We start from the raw sequence: 22,013 nt of genomic DNA, 5'->3' as shown, positions 1-22,013 counted from the left end.
CGGCCACTGAGGTGGCAGGCCAAGACCATACCGATCATGCCACTGAGGCTCTTTTCTGGGAATGTAGTAATGTTTTTGTCTTTCAGAATGTGTGTGTTTCAGGAAGTTCAAGACATAGAGGTTTGTGTTGTAGACAAGGTTTTTATGCTAAGATTCGATTGTATAGCATAGGAGTACATTTCCACCCTTCTTCAACACGAATTTTATTGGTGTACGGTTGCGATCTTCCCATTTGATCGTGATTGTCGACTCATCCCTTTCCGTCATTTGGGTGGGGGAGGGGCATGGTTTGTATAGCTCAGTAGGGCTCACTCCCGCCTTTCCCTCCATCCTCACATAAATATGATTCTTTTTCCCTCTCTCAGGATAGAAATCTTCTTTCCTGAGGGAGAGAGCATGTTGTGTATTTCTTTGCAGGCTCTTCAGTTGTCAATCCTGCTTCTCGCCTGGAAGTCTAGCAGCAGTGGCATTCGCTCAGAACTTGGGAGCCCCTCTGCTTCCAACTGACAGAGATGCCACTTCACTATTTTTTTGTGTGTTATAAGCATTTTTAAGGGGGGAATGTTATTCACGGGGGGTTGTGGTATGCACCCGTGAATATGGGAGGGTCATCTGTACACAATTTTACATGTAATATGAGAGCTAATCTAGTGTTAAATATACATATAATGTAAGAGCTAATGTTATATAGATACATTACTGCATGAATAATCTTAATTTGAAAATTAAGGGAAAATAACACTAACACAATGAAAAAAGTTAATATATTTCATAAGAAACTATAGTCTAAATTTATAACATGGTTAATGCAAAACATGTTGCACAGCAAAATTAATTCTGTAGTGCAGACTTGAGAAAGTCTCTTGGAATCTGCAATGCAGTCCAGTTTACAGAACTTGCTTCAAGAAGCGAAGTAAAGAATCTGAAAAATACAAATAAGTTATAGTTACAACAGTACCTACAGAACAAAATTCCTTTTGATGCTGCTTTCAAATTCAACTGAATTATAGCATTTAATAGTACCCTGAAAATCTCAATCTACAGCCAAATGTTGGCATTAAGCTTTTTAAGTGCTTTTAAAAGTTTCAATTGTGGACCAAAGCCTGGGTAATATCTAGTATACTTGCCAATAATTTATGAAGTACCAAGGTTGGTAAAGTAGGAAAAGTACTTTTATCTTCTTTTCTTTGTACTTTTATCATCTTGATGGTCCCTCTTCCTCTTAACATCGTCATCACTTCTTTTTGCTGAGGATTCACGAGTTTCTCTTCTTAATGATTTTTGAGGAGTTTCTTCTGCTCTTGCTAACATCTGGGTGTTAAGAAATGACTGAAAAGAAAACTGATTTAAGCATTTCTGAAATTTTAAGTATGTAATAACCTGCTTATAATATATTTCAATAAATTACAGTAAATCCTCTGGGCCAGCCTTAGTAGTAATAAATTTTTTTTTACCAAGACCACCATTTACAATAAAATTTTTACCTCTTATAAGGCTTGTTCTCAAAATAAGTGACTTCAAGATGAATTTACCTTCTGATGAGAAGTGGAGCTTCACTAAAACTTCACACAACTTCCTAAATATAAAACATTTTGTATTGACAAAATTTCTTTACAGGATATTTCCACAACTTATCACTCACCGATGCATTAACCAAGCACATGAGAAGGCAAGAGCAAGATAGCATTGAAATCCATGTCTCTGAAGATCAAACTTTGGCAACAATGTCTGCAAAACTACCATCTTAACATCAATTCTATTACGGAGACATGCAAGGATGTCCTATGATGAGAGTCACTAGAACAGGGCAAAGGGATAAAATAAGTCTGAGATGATCTGTTAATATCCTAAATCTACACCATACTGAAGGAGAACCTGCAGAGATTAACTCTGAAACAAAATGACCAAGAGAGAACACCTCTTGTCATTCCAAGGTAGGAGGAGGCATCTGCTATAGCTGGAACAAAGTCTGAATGGAGGTGTAAACCATTCAGTACACCAAGCAGCAAACTTTTCCCCATTTTCTGTGGTAAAATAATTGGTTGAGGATCTGCAAGGCATGGTAATAGTTATACATGCAACAGAGCCTATGCTGGTGAACTTTACATATGAAGTCATTCTGGATCGTAAAATGGATGAAAAATATGGCAGCTTTTGGATGGTTGTAAAACGGATGAAAACAGGGCAGCTGGCAGCTTTACAAAGTCAAAAGGTCTGGAAACTACAGGCAAGGACAAAAGGGAGCAATGAGTATCATCTGGCACTTTGCCAGAGTAAAAATATTCACCAACACCTGATGCAGAAGACTCGAGCTGGGGCTGTTCAAAACATCAACTGTCCAAGCCACTGGGTTCATATTTGCTAGAGACCTTTGTAGATATCAAAATGAAGTGATCATGGTGAGTGAAGAATTTGATAGCTCCAAAAAGTCCACCAACACACTGCAAACTTCTATGATCAATGACTGCACAATGGTAACACTGCTCCTTCACCCATATGAAGCTCACTGTAGGCAAAGGGACTCTGACCGTTTACCTTCCCAAATCTACAGATAAGTGAGGTCAGTGTACTCAAGATGCTGGCTAGGCAAGGTAGTCAAGCAACATGACACAGCAGACCACACTCCTTGTACCTGTATGTCTTCTAAAAGATGAGTGCCCCAGCCCCATTCAACACTTCTGAAGACATCATCGTGAAGTCATGGATAAGCAAAACCTACCACCACAAAAAATCTAAAGGATACTCTGTGACTGGGATACACATGTACAGCAACATAGTGGCTGCTGTCAACAATACAGTAAAAGGCAAAGAAGGGAGTGGGTGTGGAACTGATTGTGGAGAACCAGCTTCTCCAAAGATGCCAAATGTTCAATTAGCACCTGCCATGACTAGCAGTGACAAAGGAGGTCCTGGTAAAGACCAAGGCTAAGATGATGTCCATCAATATACTGAGGAACACTGCTTCTGTGGAAGGCTCCACGTTAACATTTCAGCCCTAAGATAAGACAATGCCAAAAGAACATCCAGGTGTTTCTGCAATACTCCCACCCCTGCCAAGAAAATGCACAGACCAGCCAGGGATGAAGACTCGGACAATGAGCCCAGTGTAAATTAGCATCAAAGTTTGGTAAAGGACTGTGCACAGAATAAAGCAAACAGCCGAGAACTGGAACAAACTTCCCATAACACAAGGTCTATAATTGGTCTTTAACCTTCTAATGCCTTTGGAATGCAGAGCATACTACTATAGCATCCTTGTAGAAGAATATATAATTTAGGATTGGCCAAGTGCTTGTAACCTATGAGGTCATTCAGCACTGAAAGGGAAACTGAGAGTAAAGGTGGTTTGAAAGGTGTGACTGGGAAAACCTTGCAGCTGAACTATGAAACAATTGATAGAGAGGATGGAAAAACAAATGGAAGAAAGATGATATGAATGAAGTTACAGCTGGCGTTCAAAGGGGTGCTACCAAGAACCTGAAGTAATGCCTATTGCACCATGTGAGGTGCACTGATAGCACTACCCACCTTTTAGGGGTAGTACCCTAATTTCTCTGGCAATGCTTCCTTCAACATGAAAGCCATTACCTGCAAGGATACACATCCCTAGAATTGAGGGGTGGCGGCTAGAAGGCAGCAGCATGGTTCAATGGTGGGAAACCTGCTTTAAGAAAAGGAAATGCAAGAACCATCCTAGGAAACCTTGAGGGCCCAGGACTCAAGCCGGATGTCTTCCCTAGTCTACTAATACCTCTGAAGGCAGACACCAGCATTACGTATTTCTTTCTAATATTCAGCCTAGTGTCTGGCCACTGCAAGCATGTCCGACTAATGGTACAATAAGGCAACTTAGGACTATGTGGCTGGGAGGCAGCTCATCATGGTAAGGGAAATAACTGTTGTGTTAAGATGGACTGCAAACTGCAGAATATGAGTCTTTGGTGCCAACTGTAGGAGGAACGTGACTGATGAGGGGGATTTTGGGTAAACAATAAATTTGAAAGGAAAAAGATGCAGATGAGTAAGGTACCTTGATTAGCTGTTGTCACATTAAACACCTATTACTTACTAAATTTTATAAATACTTCAGCCTATCCTGCTGTGATTATTTATGGGTTTCAATCAACAGCATTCTGTGTCATTTTAATAATGGTTTCTGAGGCCATGTAAAATGAATACTGTAAAAGGGTGTCTTGCAACAGCTTTCAGTGGGCAGTACTAACAGTTTTTAGCATCATCCTGAAGTCCCAACCTGCACTGCTTTTTCCCCTTTACTCATTCCTTTTGGTCTCTCACCACTTATATGTCCACTCTACTTTTGTCTAGTTCCAGTATTCAATTATTATCTTTAGAAAATTCTATTTTCTTTTGGCCCACAGTGCACCAAGAAATACAACTCAGTGACAGGGTTGTCTGAGTAATTAATAATTAAGTGAAAGTTTTCCACAGCTACTTACAGCACCAAGGACTAATTAATATTTATTAACTCTGAAAAGGTTCAAAGCACTGAAAGAACTTTCTAAAACTGTAAATGAAAGCATATCTTTTATTCACTTAACCTAGTTATGCTACATAATCACTCTTAATTTACACTTCTAACCTCAATTGTTGCAATGGTGTCTTGCATCATCTGGTGAGCCATCTGGTGGACATTATGGTCACTAGTGTTATACATAATAGCATTGAGAAACATGAGCATCATGTCTCGCTGAAATTCAGCTGTATTTCGAATCATACCACTTTCAATATTTCGCTTGATGGTTTGCAAATCCATTGGTCTGAAAGAAAAGAAATCCAGATGTTAGTGTAAAGGTTATTTGAAGGCAAATATTTTTAACTAGAATATTATTATTACAAAATTATATTTTATGCATAGGAAAGACTTTCAGGACTGCAATAAAAAGGATCTTACTTGACACATAAGATTAACAGAATAAACAAAACTCATCATACAGGTTTTTCCATGAATGCGATACACACTAATTTCATAATACTGTAGTATGAAAAAACAATAATTATATAATATATTATGTACAAAGTATGATTTTTCTATGTAAATTGTAATCTTGGAAAACATGTAAATATTTCATAATACTGTAGTATGAAAAAACAGTAATTATATAATATGTACAAAGTATGATTTTTCTATGTAAATTGTAATCTTGGAAAACATGCAAATATTTCATAATACTGTAGTATGAAAAAACAGTAATTATATAATATAGTATGTACAAAGTATGATTTTTCTATGTAAATTGTAATCTAGGAAAACATGCAAATATTTTGTTTTGAAGAAAGAATTCAGATCACTGTGCATTATTTAAAAAAGCATACCATCCAAAATATACACCAAAAAGCAACGCACTCTTGAATCAATGCAGGTGTGGACAAGTAATATTACTTGAAGTATGCTCCATCTTCACATTCCTCTTAAGGAGACATGGCTCTGCCTGAAGCATGGAGATCAGATCTCAAGGTAATGCAAATGAAATTAATTGTAAGCCATTAGGAGGGTGAGTGCACTCTTCAGTACTTTATGGAGGCAGACATTGGTGAAATGAAGGTATTCCAACTGGGGGATGAAAGTCAGTTTACTACTACTACTCAAGGTAAGAGGGTGCAAAAGTTTGAGAATTTCAGCACATTCAACATAGTAGCAAATAATTGAGTTTGAGCAAGATTTATGGGACATGGGAGGTTGACTTGGGCATGAATGAGTCAGGCAGAGTCTGTGGCATCAATGAAGGAATAAGTCCCTCCACCCCAACCTCAAAAATTCAGTGAATCATTTTTGGCTTTTGCGCGCTTATCCCTGTAGCAGTTCACCTAACCCTTCCTGTGGTGCTTTAAACTCAAAGAAAAACAGCAACACTCCTCACAGAGGAAACCCAGTATTTGGACTCTACTTTTGTTGTTGACACAAAAATAATTGAACTACTTCAACAGTGAAAGTCTTTGAGGACACACACACAAAATTTACAACTGAAAGAAGCCAAGAAAAGTACTGGGTTACTAAATTTCTAGTCAGCAGTATCTACCTACCACTAATTAACCACCTTGTTACCAAATTCTTAGGACTGATTCCACTGGGCACTGGGAATAATCCTAGAGAACACAACACTGATTTGTATTCTCATAGGAACAATTTCAGCAAAGAACTGATAATGTACAAAACATCTCTTCCTTTACCTGTATACCACCGAGTGATATCCTGGTGCCTGCTCATCTGTGATAGGGCGCAAAAAGATGGATGCAAAGCGGTGAGCAGCTATCTCATTCCACAAAATCATGATGGGTTTCTTCCAGGATTTGTAAGATCGTTCACTCTCCATGTCATCACTGTAAATTATGGCAAACTATTAGAAATCTACCAAAAATACCAGGAAACTTATACTGTAACTTACATTACAAAAAGCATTAAAAAAATAAGTTTCATGGTCAATGAAATTTTATAAACATCACTTTACAAGTGATGGATAAATCTTTGAATCTATATGACTGAAGTTTCCATACTAAGCGCAATCACAGACCTTTTTTCCCCAAATTCCAAGTCGTGTATAACTTTTAGAATTAAATGCTATATATTGTAGGTGCCTTGCCTTTGTCTTTTTATAGTGTTAATATTTAATGTTGAACTATCTGTATTCAGTACAGAAAAAATCTTACTTATATAAAAATTTTCTAGTTAAGATTACTATTGTGTTTCTATTCAATGGTGAACTATCCAATGGTGAAACTATCTGTATTCAGTACAGAAAAAATTTCCTTACTTATATAAAGATTTTATTATGAGAAAGTCTTATTTATAAAACTACACTTACCCATAATGTGTAGAAGCTGGAGAAGTTGGAGCAGATTCGCATATCTGTGGGGAATATCCAAGGTAATCAGCTCCTGAGATTTTCCTCTTCCCACTTCTTTGAAAATTTCCATCTTCCTCACTCATCCAATCCCTACATTAAGAATAAAAAGAAAAAAAAAAACCATAAGCACCATCATAATTCAATTAAAATATGAAAAACATGTTTAAATAATATACAGCACTGAGGCACTCAATTGTAACAGCAAGGTCTTCACAGTTTGGGTAAAATTTTCAACAATATTAAGTACATATTACTATACAACAAATTGCCTTAATTCTGTATTCAAAACAGAATGTCCCTATTAACATTAGTAACTGAGTGTCGTACTTACTTGCTTTCTGAGTTATCTTGTTCATAGTCATCTAAATCTTTCTTCTCACTTTTATCAGGCTTCTTGCTTTGGCTTTCTAATTCCTTGTATAATTTGGAGTCTTTTACTACCTTAGCTTTCCTATCATCGTCGTCATCATCAGTTTTATCCCTTGACTCTGAATTATCTTCTCTCCTGTTCATGGTTTCACTTCCACTTTCTTCTTTAAGAAGTGATTCCAATCTCTTCTCTTTCAGCTGCTCCTTTCGTTTCTCTTCTCTCCTTTTCATATCACGCTCCTTTGCAGCTTTTAAACTCTTCTCGTCACTTCCACTGCTCTGAACATTAGATGACACAAAATTCTCAATATTCTGGAAAAGGGAAACATATTATAGTTCAGTATCTAGCCAGTTAAATACCAGCATCTGACTCCATGAACAGAAAGTTTCGCCTAGATTTCCTGAATCACTTAAAAAAATGTGCAGCTGAAATCTCGGTAATAATCTGCTTTTTATTAATAAATCTACAAAACTTCATAACAAATTTACCACCTAACTGGTTTTGAAATTTGTAAATGAACTTAGATTAACCCAGATAAAGGAACCTTTTAATACTTTAAATGCTTCTCTATATTCTTTTTAAAGGTATATATTTTACACTAAGGTATTTAATTTATTATTTTTTTTTTTTTACATAAGTAACTTACCAAGACATTACTCTAGTTATACTTTAGCCTCTCACAGTTGCACAGTGTAGGTGACAAACCCTGCCCACTGCCAGGTTTACCTGGTCACAACAATACCTCGCAAGCTCATTCTTCTTTTGCTGTGTGCATGAGTAACACTGTGCACTAGCTGCTGCAAGCCCTCCTGTTTCACCTGGTAGTCCAAGCTGTGTGTACGGCCCCGTCCACATGGTCAAGCTTTGCTTGACGAACTTTGCTTGATGTGACATCAGAAGTAATGAATTTGCTCAATGTGACCTCAGAAGTGCAGGTATAGCAGAAAAAGTTCTGATTCTCCCCACTTCTGATGTCACATCGAGCAGAGTTCGTCAAGCTAAGCGTGGATGGAGCCTAAGGATTCTTCACTTGACAAGACTGTAGCTGACTGACAGTTGGGAATGTGAGGCTTCCCTGGCCCACAGACGTGTTCCTCGTTCCCCTGGAGGAGGCCTTAACCCTAAGAGTCCTTCTCCTTTGAGGAGCTCTCATCTGCGACATTTCTTGTCTCGGGACCATGCACGGTTGGTGTCTCACGGACGTGTACTTGACTTGTCACATGGACACTTTTGCGATTCCTCCTGTGAACACGTATGTGTTGTGCCTGATGTATGTGATGTTTCAGCGATGGTGTAAGTGGTTCTTCAAACGAGCCTGTACGCAGTTCAACCGGGACCGTGCACAAGTGTCATCGCAGAATGACGCTTGGGAACCTTCGGTCGCAAGGTCTTAGAGACTACTCTCCTACCAATAATGTCCAGAATGCTTGGTTTCCTAGGGAAGCTTCATCAGTGTTGTTGCAAAAGGAGGAGGATGCTGCCAAACCTTCTTCTTCACGTCATCAGTTACTGTTGCCAAAGCAGGAGGAGGGATACACTCAAGAGTTTGTCTTCCTTTGCAGAGGTTGTTGATCTAATTCGTTAGTTCAACAATCTTGAGTGTAGGATGCAGGCTCAGTCCTCTATCACCCTACATGCATAGAGGCCTTGCTGGGTGCCAGTCTGGATTCTAGGACTTCTTTTCAACTTCCCTGTCGGGTCACACTCAGTCCGTCTTGCAACGTGTGAATGCTTTGGTGTCGGACCGAGATGGCTCTCTGCATTCCAAGGGATTGTCCAAGTTTCTTCCTCTTCCTCACGTGTGGCATATGAAGTATTACTCAACTAATGTTGTTCATTTGATGCCTCGCCACCTTGACCCAGACGTGATCTGTCTTAAACCTGGTCTAACCCTAGCGCAGGTTAGGTCGGAAGGTCCTTCCTTGTCGTTGCAAGAAACCTTAGCTATGGAGACTACGGTGGCTTCCATCTTCCAGACGGTCTCATGGCTTGACTTGTGGTCCACCTGATAGCCAAGATTGTTTCAGATAGGTCTGTAGGAGGTTAGTGAGTTCTTCCTGACTCTCTAGACTGTTGCAGTCCAGTGGTAAAGCATTTCCTTACCTGGCCCACCTTGCTGCAAACTTGTGGACCAACCTCCTCCGAGCTAGGAGAGATGCAGCTCTGTCCAAGGTGGCAAGTTCAATGGACTCTGAGTCTTTATCAGCGCTCAGAAATGGGAATCTCCTTCATTCAGTTTCTGTTCCCGAGGACTGAATTGGAGAATACAATTGACTGAAGATGGGTTGATACTAAGGACAGGTTAGTTAATCAGGCGATATCCAAATTGGAGGCACGTTCACGACGCCCACATCCTCCTCAGCAACAGGCAAGAAGATCTTCGCCGACTAAGTCACCTAAGAGTTCTGCTTCGGAGAGGGTCTCTCAGTCCCCCCCGAGTCCCCCTCAAAGGCTAAGTCTAACAAGCAGCAGCATCCCTTTCAATCCCGCCCCTACAAGCCTGGGAGGGGCTCTAGAGGAAGGGGCAGAAGGGGTTGTCAATAGAATGGGCGCCTTTCCCTCTCCTTTGCCAAAAGTAGGGGGATGCCTGGCAGGCCAGTGGGCCAAGTGGCAAAGTTATGGAGCAGAGAAATGGGTGGTAGATGTTAACCCTTAAACGCCGAAGCGGTAAAATAAAAATTGTCTCCCGGGTGCCGGGGGTGTTTCGGAGTGAGCGCGGAAGCGGAAAAAATATTTTTTTCAAAAAATCACAATGCGATTAGTTTTCAAGATTAAGAGTTCATTTTTGGATCCTTTTTTTGTCATTGGCTGAAGTTTAGTATGCAACCACCAGAAATGAAAAAAAATTATCATTATCATATATAAATAGTAATGCGATATATGATGGCGCAAAAACGAAATTTCATATATAATTGTATTCAAATCGAGCTGTGCGCAAAACGGTTAAAGGTAACAAGTTACTTTTTTTTCGTTGTAATGTACACTAAATTTCAATCATATTGGTATATAACACATTGTAAAACGATAAAAGCAACACAGAGAAAATATTATCACAAAATAATGCATGAATTCGTAACGCCCGGACGTAAACAAATATTTTTTTTTAAAATTCACCATAAATCTAAATATTGTCCTAGAGACTTCCAATTTCTTTCAAAATGAAGACAAATGATTGAATATTGCTATACTGTAAGAGTATTAGCTTACAATTGCAGTTTTCGACCATATCTGACGAGTTAAAGTTGACCGAATGTCAAATTTTTTTATATATTTTTTTTATATGCAATTATTTCGGAAATTAGAAAAACTACAACCTTCAAATATTTTTTGTTTTATTCTACATGAAATTGCGCACATTTTCATATATAAAACTCTATGAAATGCCTAATATGAAATGGAGCAAATATTCCGAGAATGGGACGTACGCATTTCGGAGATTTGTGGCGGAGAATCCGCGCGCGGAGGGAAGGAAAGTTTTTTTCATAAATTCACCATAAATCTAAATATTGTGCTAGAGACTTCGATTTTGTTTCAAGATGAAGATAAATGACTGAATATTACTAGACTGTAAGAGTTTTAGCTTACAATTGCATTTTTCGACCATTTCGGTAGAGTCAAAGTTGACCAAACGTGGTTTTTTTTCTATTTATCGTGATTTATATGCAAATATTTCAAAAATGAGAAAAGCTACAACCTTCAATTATTTTTGGTTGTATTCTACATTAAATTGCACACATTTTCATATATAAAACTTTAGGTAACGGCTAATTTAAAATGGTGCAAACATTACCACAATCGCACGTATGATTTTTTCGGAAGTGTTACCACGCGGACGTAAAGAAAAGGTTATTTTTTTCATAAATTCACCATAAATCGAAATAATGTGCTAGAAACTTCCAATTTGTTGCAAAATGAAGGTAAATGATTGAATATTACTAGAATATAAGCGTTTTAGCTTACAATTGCATTTTTCGACCATTTCGGAGAGTCCACAAAAAAAAGTGACCGTAAAAAAAAAAAAAAAGGTTGAAAATTTTGTCACAATATATATGAAAATATTTCAAAATTGATAAAAGCTACAACCATGGGTTGTTTTTAGTTGTATTGTGCATGAAATTGTGCACATTTCCATATATAAAACTTTATGTAACGGCTAATTTTAAAATGGTGCAAACATTACCACAATCGCATGTATGATTTTTTTCGGAAGAGTTACCGCGCGGACGTAAGGAAAAGTTTTTTCATAAATTCACCATAAATCAAAATATTGTGCTAGAGACTTCCAATTAGTTGCAAAATGAAGGTAAATGATTGAATATTACTATAATATAAGAGTTTTAGCTTACAATTGCATTTTTCGACCATTTCAGTAGAGTCAAAGTTGACCGAAGGTTGAAATATGACAATTTGTCGAAAATTGCATTTTTCCTAACTATACAAACCTGAGGTCCTTTAACAATAGGAAGGTAACTAGCGGCAGCTGGGACGGTCGTAAGCTTCGAACAATGGGGGAATGGTAGTTAACCCTCTTACGCCGATTGGACGTATTAAACGTCGAGTCAAAATGTCTCCCGTATGCCGATTGGACGTATCATACGTCGGCTCAAAAAAGTTTTTTTAAAAATTCGCGGAAAAATACTTAAAGGCCTACCAGCCGAAAACTTTTGTATCACGCGCCTTGGGGGATGCTGGGAGTTCACGGATCAAGGCGTTGTTTTGTTTACAATCGCTATGCAGGCGCGCAAGCGCGAATTTCTTTCTTATCGCACTAAAAAGTATCAGTGACACATCTCGGAAATTATTTCGTCACTTTGACATAATTATTGCACCATTTTAAATTATCCTTTACATGAAGTATTATATATGAAAATTTGCGCAATTTCATGCACAATACAACTAAAAAATACTCATGATTGTAGCTTTAATAAATTTTGAAATATTTTCATATAAATAACGATAAGTGCAAAAATTTCAACCTTTGGTCAACTTTGACTCTACAGAAATGGTCAAGAAACGCAATTGTAAGCTAAAATTCTTATATTATAGTAATATTCAATCATTTGCCTTCATTTTGCAACAAATTGGACGTCTCTAGCACAATATTTCGATTTATGGTGAATTTATGAAAAAACTTTTTCCTTACGTTCGTGCGATAACTCTTCCGATAAATTTTTTCGTGCGATTGTCCTAATGTTTGCACCCTTTTAAATTTGCCGTTACATAAAGTTTTATATATGGAAATGTGCGCAATTTCATGCACAATACAACAAAAAAACAACCCATGGTTGTAGCTTTTATCAGTTTTGAAATATTTTCATATAAATAACGTTAAGTGCAAAAATTTCAACTTTCGGTCAGCTTTGACTCTACCGAAATGGTCGAAAACGCAATTGTAAGCTAAAACTCTTATATTCTAGTAATATTCAATCATTTACCTTCATTTTGCAACGACTTGGAAGTCTCTAGCACAATATTTCGATTTATGGTGAATTTATGAAAAAAAAAAAATGCGTTCGCGCGGTAACTCTTCCGAAAAAATCAGAATTTTTTTGTGCGATTGTCGAAATGTTTGCACCATTTAAAATTAGCTGTTACATAAAGTTTTATATATGAAAATGTGCGCAATTTCATGTAGAATACAACTAAAAATGATTGAAGGTTGTAGCTTTTCTCTTTTTTCGAAATATTTGCATATAAATCACGATAAATAGAAAAAAAAAAACCACGTTCCGGATATTCAATTTGACTCTACCGAAATAGTTGAAAAACGCAATTGTAAGCTAAAACCCTTACGGCCTAGTAAAAATATATCCCGTGGCTAGTAAATCCATTTTCGTCAAGTTCATTTTGAAACAAATTTGAAGTCTTCTAAAACAATATTGTGGATTTATGGTGAATTTTTGAAAAATATATTTACCTTCACATCGCGCGCTGCGAGTTCGCGGCCGCAAGTCTCCGAATACGTACATGGCATTATCCTAATATTTGCTCCTTTTCATATTAGCCTTTTTATAGAGTTTCATATATCAAAATGTGCGCAAATTCATGAAGAATACAATAAAAAATAATTGAAGGTTTGTAGCTTTTTCCATCTTCGAAATATGTGCATATGAAAAAATATATATATTAAAATTTCGACATTCGGTCAAATTTAACTCGTCCGAAATGGTCGAAATCTGCAATTCTAATCTAAAACTCTTACAGTATCGTAATATTCAATCATTTGTCTTAATTTTGAAACAAATTGGAAGTCTCTAGAACATTATTTAGAATTACTGTGAAGAAAAAAAAATTTTTTGATTTTTTTGCGTCCGCTCGTTACGAATTCGTACATCATTTTGTGATAATATTTTTCCGGTGTTGCTTTTATTGTTTTACAATGTATTATATATCTATGATCGCAATTTAGTGTACAATACAACGCAAAAAAAAGTAACTGGTTAGCTTTGACCGTTTTCTGCACAGCGTGATTTGAATACAATTATGTATGAATTTTTTTTTTTTCGCTACCATATATCGCATTATTTACATATGATAATGATATTATTTTTCATTTCTGATGGTTGCATTCTAAACTTCAGGCAATGACAAAAAAAGGAGCAAAAAATGAACTCTTAATCTTCAAAAGTACGCGCGCTGTAATTTTTTGAAAAAAATTATTTTTTTCCACTTCCGCGCTCACTCCAAACCAGGCCCGGCTTACGGGAGACGTTTTGATTTTTAGGGCTCCGGCGTAAGAGGGTTAAATGCTTGTCCGATCGTGCGCGCGCCCGAGAGGTGAAGAATCACTTTTGCTTTAGGCCCATGCAAAAAGTTGCAGAGTGAGGGGTGGCATGAGGTGGGACTATATGTAAAGGACCTCAGGTTTGTATAGTTAGGAAAAATGCAATTTTCGACAAATTGTCATTTGTTCTGATACGTAGTACAAACCCTCGGTCCTTTAACAATAGGAAGACTCACTTCTTGGTGGGAGGAATCCGAGTCTTTTTGGTGAACAGACTGGTGTTCGTTCCAACCCTGGTAGTGCCTCCCTGGTCGTAAGAGCAAGGGAGGGATCCAAACCTCTGTCCGATTGATCGGGGTGTGCACCGCAGGATCAATGGTCAGACCTCTGGGCCAAGTACTAAGAGAGAGGCAAGCGTATCTCTTCGTACCAGCAAGCAAGAACTTGTTCCTGTTTGCAAAAGAGAATCATAAAATGATGGGTTTGTCTCAAATTGGCATCCACTTCCTCCCCCTTGTTGGAGGAAGTGGTGGATATTTACTCCTATCCCTACTGAAAGGGATAGGATGGTGCTCTATTGAGTAGCTCACCTGCATCTCATCCTTACCCAGCAGGGTGACGACCGTGTCCCTCTACCCAGAGGTAGAGGGAAGAAAAAGATGGGAAGAGGAGCCAGTCACACTCTCATTCCTCATCCATTCTTACGGTCACACCAGGACTCGATGCTGTTCAGCCTGCGAGGGTCTGGGTTAACTACACAACGTGTTGAGCAACCACCACGGTTCGCAAGGAAAAAGATCCAAGGAACTGTGGGCAATATGCCGAAGGTAGAAGGAGGTGCATGCGGTCTGGTTGGACCAGGCGCCTGCCTTCATTACCTGCGCCACGGAGAAGTTCTTGCGGAACGCGAGAGAATGATGAAGAGGCGTCCACACTCATCCTGGGTGTCGAGTTTCTTCAGACAGCTCCAGTCGCGCCTTCACAGGACAAAGCAGCATAGCCTTCGTATCGGAGGCGGTGAAGTCCATTAGGGAGGGTATTGTGAAGGACTCTAACCAATCGTCAGTTACCGAAGGGTTCTGAGTCTTCGCTACTAAGATCGGTACGAAATCGAGCGTCACAAATCCCCATCCCTTTGTGCTTGACTTCTCAAGAGAAGTCATGCAGTTACCTAAGACGAAAAGAAGGGGATAGTCGTATGACCTATCCCTCTTCTCGACTTTGGTTATGTACAGCACTCATACTGACAAGCTATTAAGACGAAGTAATGATTGCTCTGGAACAACCGAACTAAGTCCACAGCATAGTTCGTAACTGACATCGGGCGCTCTGACAGCTGCCAACTGACTGGTTCGGAATCAGTAGAGGCAAGTTGTCCAAGCATCCGGGTAAGTCACGTGACCTTTTTTTTTTACGCCCTTTAAAGAGTTATGCTGAGAGACGAAACAAATAAATATTTGTTAGTCACCGATGCCGGACGGCGCGGCGATGATCTTCTCTTAATGCATAAGCTCAAAAGGCGAAAGTCAATTGCCTTCAAAAGACCGAGGTCCCTGATGGCAAGAAAATCTCATAGACGTTGAATCTCAGCTTAAGGAGAAACAACACTATGTGACGTTGAAGACGAAGGTAGGCAATGAATGCAACCTACGTCTTCCAGCTGAATCGAGAGAAGGAAAATCTCAAGATTCTAAAACACCTGTGCTTACAAATGACTGAAAAACGCTAACCGCCATTTCATTGCTGTCCGGTGTGCAGTGAAAGCGGGCGTTCTTCAGTAATGAAACACAGGGGAGAGGCCCCCTGAAGAACTGCTTCTCATGGGCTGAACGTTTGGAAGTAGAGCTGGCAGGTGTGGGAGTAGGCGATGTCTTTCAATACATCTGCTAATCCGGGGTGAACAATGAACAATTGCACACCTCCGAATACAAGATATTTTGAGGACAAACTCAGATTCCGCAAAAATCATTCGCATTATCGAGATACGATGCAGCAAGAGACTATTACAGAATTCTGTTACCGTGCGGTAAACAGGAAAGATGAGAGTCGAATAGATATCTCTGTTTAAAATTCTCGCAATACCGAAGACGATGAATACTAGCGTCACAGCAGTAGATGGTCATTCATGTATGCGAGAATCCCCGTTAATCAGAGACTTAAGTCCGTGATTGTTGGGCAGAGATACGGTTGGTATTCATCAAGCAGGTAAGAAAGACATAACCAACCGTTCATCTCAAAGCGGCAGCTGGTACTGAAATGCCTCGGGCAATTCAATACGCAGTTGCTGTCGCTGACTCGTCATCCTGAGTTGCCAAGTAATCCTTTCCACGAAGGAATGCGTTCGGCTAGAACCACCGGGCATAAAAGATATGCTCGAGGGCAATTATATTTTATGCGAACGAATTTCGGTAAATATAAAAGCTTAAATGGTGTTGTTGTGACAACCACCATAAGTATATAAAATTGAAACTGGAAACTCCTGGGAGGTTGCAGGCAACCCGAGTTGCAGTTCAATTAGAATACTTTTCGTCTAAGTCGCAATCCGTAGAATAACCAGGATATGCGCCTACCCCTCGGACCATTCAACTGCTTAGCAGAATCATGTCGCGAGGTTAATATACATAGTATATTTGTAGGATTCTGAACAACGATCTCCATCCTAAATTCTTTCCTTCAAGAAAACAAAATAAGGATTGGAGATCGACCACCTTCAGGTTCTCTATCAAAGAGAGTGAAGAAAGTCTTCCTCGAAGGAAAGCTTCAATGGTGAACAGAATACTAAGACGATAGTTCAAGCCAAACTGGATATTCCCGTCCGTTCTTCTCTATTCCAGGTTGGTCGCCTACTGTGAGATAGTCTTCTTTCAGCAGCAGTCTTCTTCCTAATGCTAGAAATTCCAGGAATTCGAGCATAGGCGAGGTTCCCGATTATCGTGTAACATATCGGGGATTCTCGTCCTCGCTCACTTTGGACCGTGGTCTCGCTAAGTGTTTGGAGATCGTAAGAAACTCTAACACTCTGAATGCGCTAGAAATTCCGTAGAATTCTAAGCAGTCTGCGAAACCCCCACCGAATTCGTCAACGATATCGGCTGGTGGTCCTCTCGATTCCCGTAGAAATCGAGAATGGGGCAGGATCCCTCCTCAACGACCGGGGCTTACGTCAGGTAGACCCCAAGGTCCCCCCGGTAGCGCAGCTCCCCAACGTGGAATCCTACAGAGAAATCTCTGTAGGATCCCTCCCCTTTCCCTCGTAGCCGTAAGGAGAGAGGGAATGGGGAAGGAATTGGATACTCTCTCGCCTTCCCAGTGGAACTAGTAGTTGGAGAAGAGTAGGAGCAAGCCATCGCCGCAGAGTTTCGATGGTCTGGGAACAAAACGTATCGTCAGGAGAAAAACGTTTTCCCCGCCCCCGAGGAGGGTTACGAACTCTCACGTCGTCTGGGTGGGGCTGATCGACACCTGACAGGAGAGAGCCGATACCGTCCTCCTACTCATTCCAGTCCTCGTCGAGGTCGAAACCTCTCAGGAGGACCGAAGGAGTATTTAAATACGGCGTCCGAAGACACGTAGAAACGCCGCTGTCGCAGTAGAGGAGGTGGAAGTAGCTTGATCGACCGGCCAGAACTGAGAGAGCCTTCTTGTCCGGAGACGAGAGAGACTGGGTCAAGACAGAATCGGCAAGCTCCGATCGCGGCAAACCCACCGTCGGTTTGGGTTCCCTCTCGGGCCCCAAAACGACTCGAGCAGAGACATGGGCTCTGCTGGTGGGAGCGGCGATCCTTCCCCCAGGTCGTTGTGCTGACGAATCAGTGCAATAACCTGGGCCAAGTTACTCTGAATCTCGGAAGTTACAGCGTCTTGAGGAGTAGGACCGTCCAGTCCCTCCAACAAGAGCAGCTCCCAAGACCCTCCTCCTTCAGAAGAAGGACCAGCAACAGATCCCTGACGGTTGCCTCCAATCACTTGCGCGTACGTCCTGGCTGGTTCTAAGACAATACCTGGCACGTGCGGCGTCGTGACGGGATCGTGAGCGGTGCAATCTCACGATCACTCCTATATACCTCGCTCTACCTGGCGTATGCCAAGGAAGTTGAAGGTATCGGAGACAGAACTGACGCTACCCCCTCCCCCCCCCTGACGGTCGCCCTCCAATCACTTGCGCGTAACGTCCTGGTTGGTCCTAAGACCATACGTGGCACGTGCGGCGTCGTGACGGGATCGTGAGCGGCGCACCTCTCACGATCACTCCTAGCTACCTCGCTCTTCCCGGTGTAGCCCGAGGAAGTTGAAGGTAGTGGAGAGACAGACCTGACGCTCCCCCCGCTCGCTGGCAGGACCAGCGTCGTGGGGGGCTGCAGCCGATCACCAACCCGCGGTGGGGATCGATCTGCAGGCCTGGCCGTGCCGCACACCTGTGCAGCGGCTCGACTGAGCACGTCGACCCCGGTCCCGTCGTCAGACGAGCTGCTGCTGGTCACCGTATCCGCCCGGTGGTCCCTGTGGGAGCGGCAGTCAGGTGACCTGCAGAGCTCGCTTTCGCGGTGAGAGACGGTGAGCGTCCTCGCGGCACGTCAAACCGCTGGTACCAGCCGAGGCTGGTACCGTCGACGTCAAGGGGACCGGGGGTGGGGGACCTCTTCCCAGCCTCAACCTGTGGCCGGTCAGAGACCGTCACGTCCACCCGAGGTACCGGCTGGTCGCTACGAGAGCGGCCGCTGGCCTGGCGAGAGTCACCTGAGCGGCTCTCGACAGTCTTCTGCTGCCGCCTCGGTCATGACGCTGAGCGAACTCAGGCGTCTTAACTTTGGCTGCACGGTCACCCGAAGGAGACCGTACACTCGGAACTTCTCGCGGACGAGAAACCGAGCCGGTACCTGGCTTAGCAGCAGAGCTGCCAAGACCAGGCGAGGGTGTACCAGCGGTAGCCAGCACACCCTTGGTCCCCGTCTTCTTCTCAGAAGGGGAGACGGGCCCCGTTCCCGAAGGAACAGGAGGACCAGCAGAAGAACCCCCCGTCACACCGGAGTGTGACGAGCCCTTCGAAGTTCCCGAAGGAGTCCTTCTTAGGGGGAAAACCCGTTGTTACCAGCTGGTCGCTGCGAGAGCGGCCGCTGGCCTGGCGAGAGTCACACCTGAGCGGTTCTCGCCAGCCTTCTGCTCCGTGCCGTGGTCTTGGCGCCGAGCGAACTCTGGCGCCGAAACTTTGGCTGCACGGTCTCCCGAGGGAGAGCGTACACTCGGGATCTCCCGCGAACGAGAGAACCGAGCTGGAACCTGGCTTAGCGGCATCGCCGCTAGCACCAGGCGAGAAGTACCAGAGCTAACCGATACTCCCTCTAGTCCCCGTCTATCTCTTCCTTACGGAAGGGGGAGACGGGCCCCGGGCCCCCGCTCCCCGAAGGAGCAGGAGGACCGAGCAGAAGGACCCCCGGTCCCACCGAGGTGGGACGGGCCCTTAGAAGTTCCCGAAGAGACTTCTTAGGGGGGGGAGGCAGCCTTCTTTTTCTTTTCTTCGGCTTATGGCCTTAGAAGTCGAAGGGGAAGAGGTAGCAGCAGACGAAGACGAAGATGACACCTTCCTCTTCTTCGTCAGCTCACGCAGGACAGTCTCAGGTCCTCCATCCAGGACCGGAGTCGGGCCTATTGCCGAAGCAACACGGCCCGACTGCACCTGTCCGGAAGGACCTGGGACTGGGGAAGACACACCATGGGCAGGACCGCATGGACAGGCGCAGGAACCAGGAGCGACAGGAACAGCAACCAGCCTCCAGGAGAGGCAGGAACAGCGGCAGCGGTAAACACAGAAGGGACAGCCAAGCCAGTAGCGGGAACCACATCAGCGACAGGTACGGCAGGCCCAGCCATCGCCTCGTAGAATCATGGCAGCCAGCGGGAACCTGGTACTGGCGGCCGGTCCAGGGGCGAGCTGCTGGAAAACAGCGGAAAGTCTGGGGCAGGCAACACGAAGAAAAACACAGGCGGGCGGAGGGGCGGCATACCCCTCCTCGGTACGGACGGGGGGGCGACCGGCCCTAGAAGCGGCAGACGGCGTCACCGACACAGCATGGGGAGTGTAGAACCAGCGGGGGGAAGCAGCATAAGCGGCCGTGAAGGTTGTAGTGGAGACCGCTTCTCCAAGGTCACCGCCCCAGACCTCGCTAGACCGCTGCAGCAGATCGTGGATGCTAGGCACGCCCTGCAGCCGCAGTGGGCCCATACCTGTCCAAAGGTCGTTCTCCCACGGATGTAGCACCTGCGTAGCACAGACAGATTAGTAAGACGGGGTTTTTCCCTCACGCACGGGGGGAGACATGCCCCACCCCGAACGGAAGGAAGATCCCAAAATACAAAATACGAGGAAGCTGAGCGGGGGGGCAGGAAAGAAGACGAAGAAATCGGATACCAAGGGAGTCGCGGAGAGCTTTCCGACGACTTCCTGGCAGACCTTCGCTTCCCCTAACCCCCGCACAGCAGTGAAAAGTAATATGAAATGAAACAGAATACTGCACTTGCGATTCACTTCATAGTACTTAAAGGGGGAAAGATCAATCGTAAGGATTAATTCCCGGGTAAGAGCGGAAATTGATCCAAAATTAAATTTGATGCAATTAACAAATGAAAATGAAAAGAAAACTGCATTGCGAATCAACTTTCATTGCATTCTATTATACAAAATAGAGGCTCGTGCCGAGCGCAATCAAGCTCTTGGCAACGAACGCACAGGGCAAAAATATAATGAAAAAGAGTACTTACATCTTTCAATTACACACTTTCGCCCAAAATACATGACTCGGTGCGAGTGCGCCCGCCCTCGGCACCGAGACATAATTCAAGTCAATTTCATGAAAAGAGCGGAAATCGCCGCCTCTACGGCGATAGCTCCATGTTGATTCATAATTAAGTAATGAAAATGAAAACAGTGTACTTACAGTTTCATTTTCAAGATCAAACAAACCATTAATAGAAGCACAATATAAACAAAGCATACGACGATGAAACGGGCAGAGAGCGATGACGAACACGTCCTTCACACCCGCGGCCGAAAGCAAAAGTGATTTTCACCTCTCGGGCGCGCGGGCGCGCGCACGATTTCGGGACAAGCAGTTAACTACCGTTCTCCCCTTGTTCGAAGCTTACGACCGTCCCAGCTGCCGCTAGTTACCTTCCTATTGTTAAAGGACCGAGGGTTTGTATTACGTATCGGAACAATTTGGCACATCATTATTTATATGAAAATATCTCAAAACTGATAAAAGCTACAATCATGAGTATTTTTTTGTTGTATTCTACATAAAAATGCGCACATTTTCATATATAATACTTCATGTAACGGCTAATTTAAAATGGTACAAAAATTATGTCAAAGTGACGAAATAATTTCAGAGATGTGTCACAGATACTTTTTAGTGCGGCAAGAAAGAAATTCGCGCTTGCGCGCCTGCGTAATGATTGTAAACAAAACAACACCTTGATCCGTGAACTCCCAGCATCCCCCAAGGTGTGTGATTCAAGAGTTTTTGGCTGGTAGGCCTAAAAGTATTTTTCCGCAAATTTTTAAAAAAACTTTTGTATGTTGACGTAAAATACGTCCAGTCGGCACCGGAGAGACAAAAAATGTCGACGTAAAATACGTCCAGTCGGCGTTTAAGGGTTAAATGCTGAAAAAGGGTGCGATAGAGGAAGTGAAGCGTTCACAAGGGTCTTTGCCCTCGCCTCGACATGGGCTCATGCTCAAGGGATTCACCTGTTAAGGTACCTCAACAACTGGCTGGTCTTACCAAGATCCAAGGAGAAACTGCTGCAGGACAGAGACCGTCTTCTTCGATTTTGTCGGGAGCCAGGCATAATAGTAAACCTAGAGAAGTTGAATCTTGTTCCTAGCCAGAAAGCGCATTTTCTAGGTATGGTTATAGATACAGAAGTGTCACAAGTTTTTCCGTCGGACCAGAGGTTGGAGAAGTTGCAGTCAGTAGCGCACAGATTCCTATCAGAACCAGAACAGCCAGCCCACCAATGGCAGGTCCTTCTGGGGATTTTGTCTTCTCTGGAGAAG

At 42.6% G+C, this 22,013-nt stretch overlaps 1 protein-coding gene across 1 annotated transcript in view; it reads right to left on the bottom strand.

Annotated features, from left to right (window-relative positions):
- Positions 1 to 749: 749 nt before the first annotated feature.
- The window catches only part of LOC135198444 (bromodomain-containing protein 8-like), a gene marked incomplete in the record, with an annotated part of 36,344 nt that continues 15,080 nt past the window's right edge, over positions 750 to 22,013 (bottom strand). Inside the window, 6 exon segments of the mRNA XM_064225991.1 lie at positions 750 to 922; positions 1,128 to 1,329; positions 4,601 to 4,778; positions 6,190 to 6,339; positions 6,822 to 6,953; positions 7,195 to 7,544. Coding sequence (XP_064082061.1) covers positions 1,174 to 1,329; positions 4,601 to 4,778; positions 6,190 to 6,339; positions 6,822 to 6,953; positions 7,195 to 7,544 — 966 coding nt within the window.

This window comes from Macrobrachium nipponense, chromosome 22, assembly GCF_015104395.2.
Source record: "Macrobrachium nipponense isolate FS-2020 chromosome 22, ASM1510439v2, whole genome shotgun sequence".
NCBI classification, from domain to species: domain Eukaryota; kingdom Metazoa; phylum Arthropoda; class Malacostraca; order Decapoda; family Palaemonidae; genus Macrobrachium; species Macrobrachium nipponense.
Note: the sequence above shows the minus strand (reverse complement) of the source record. Positions and strands in the feature narration are given on the sequence as shown.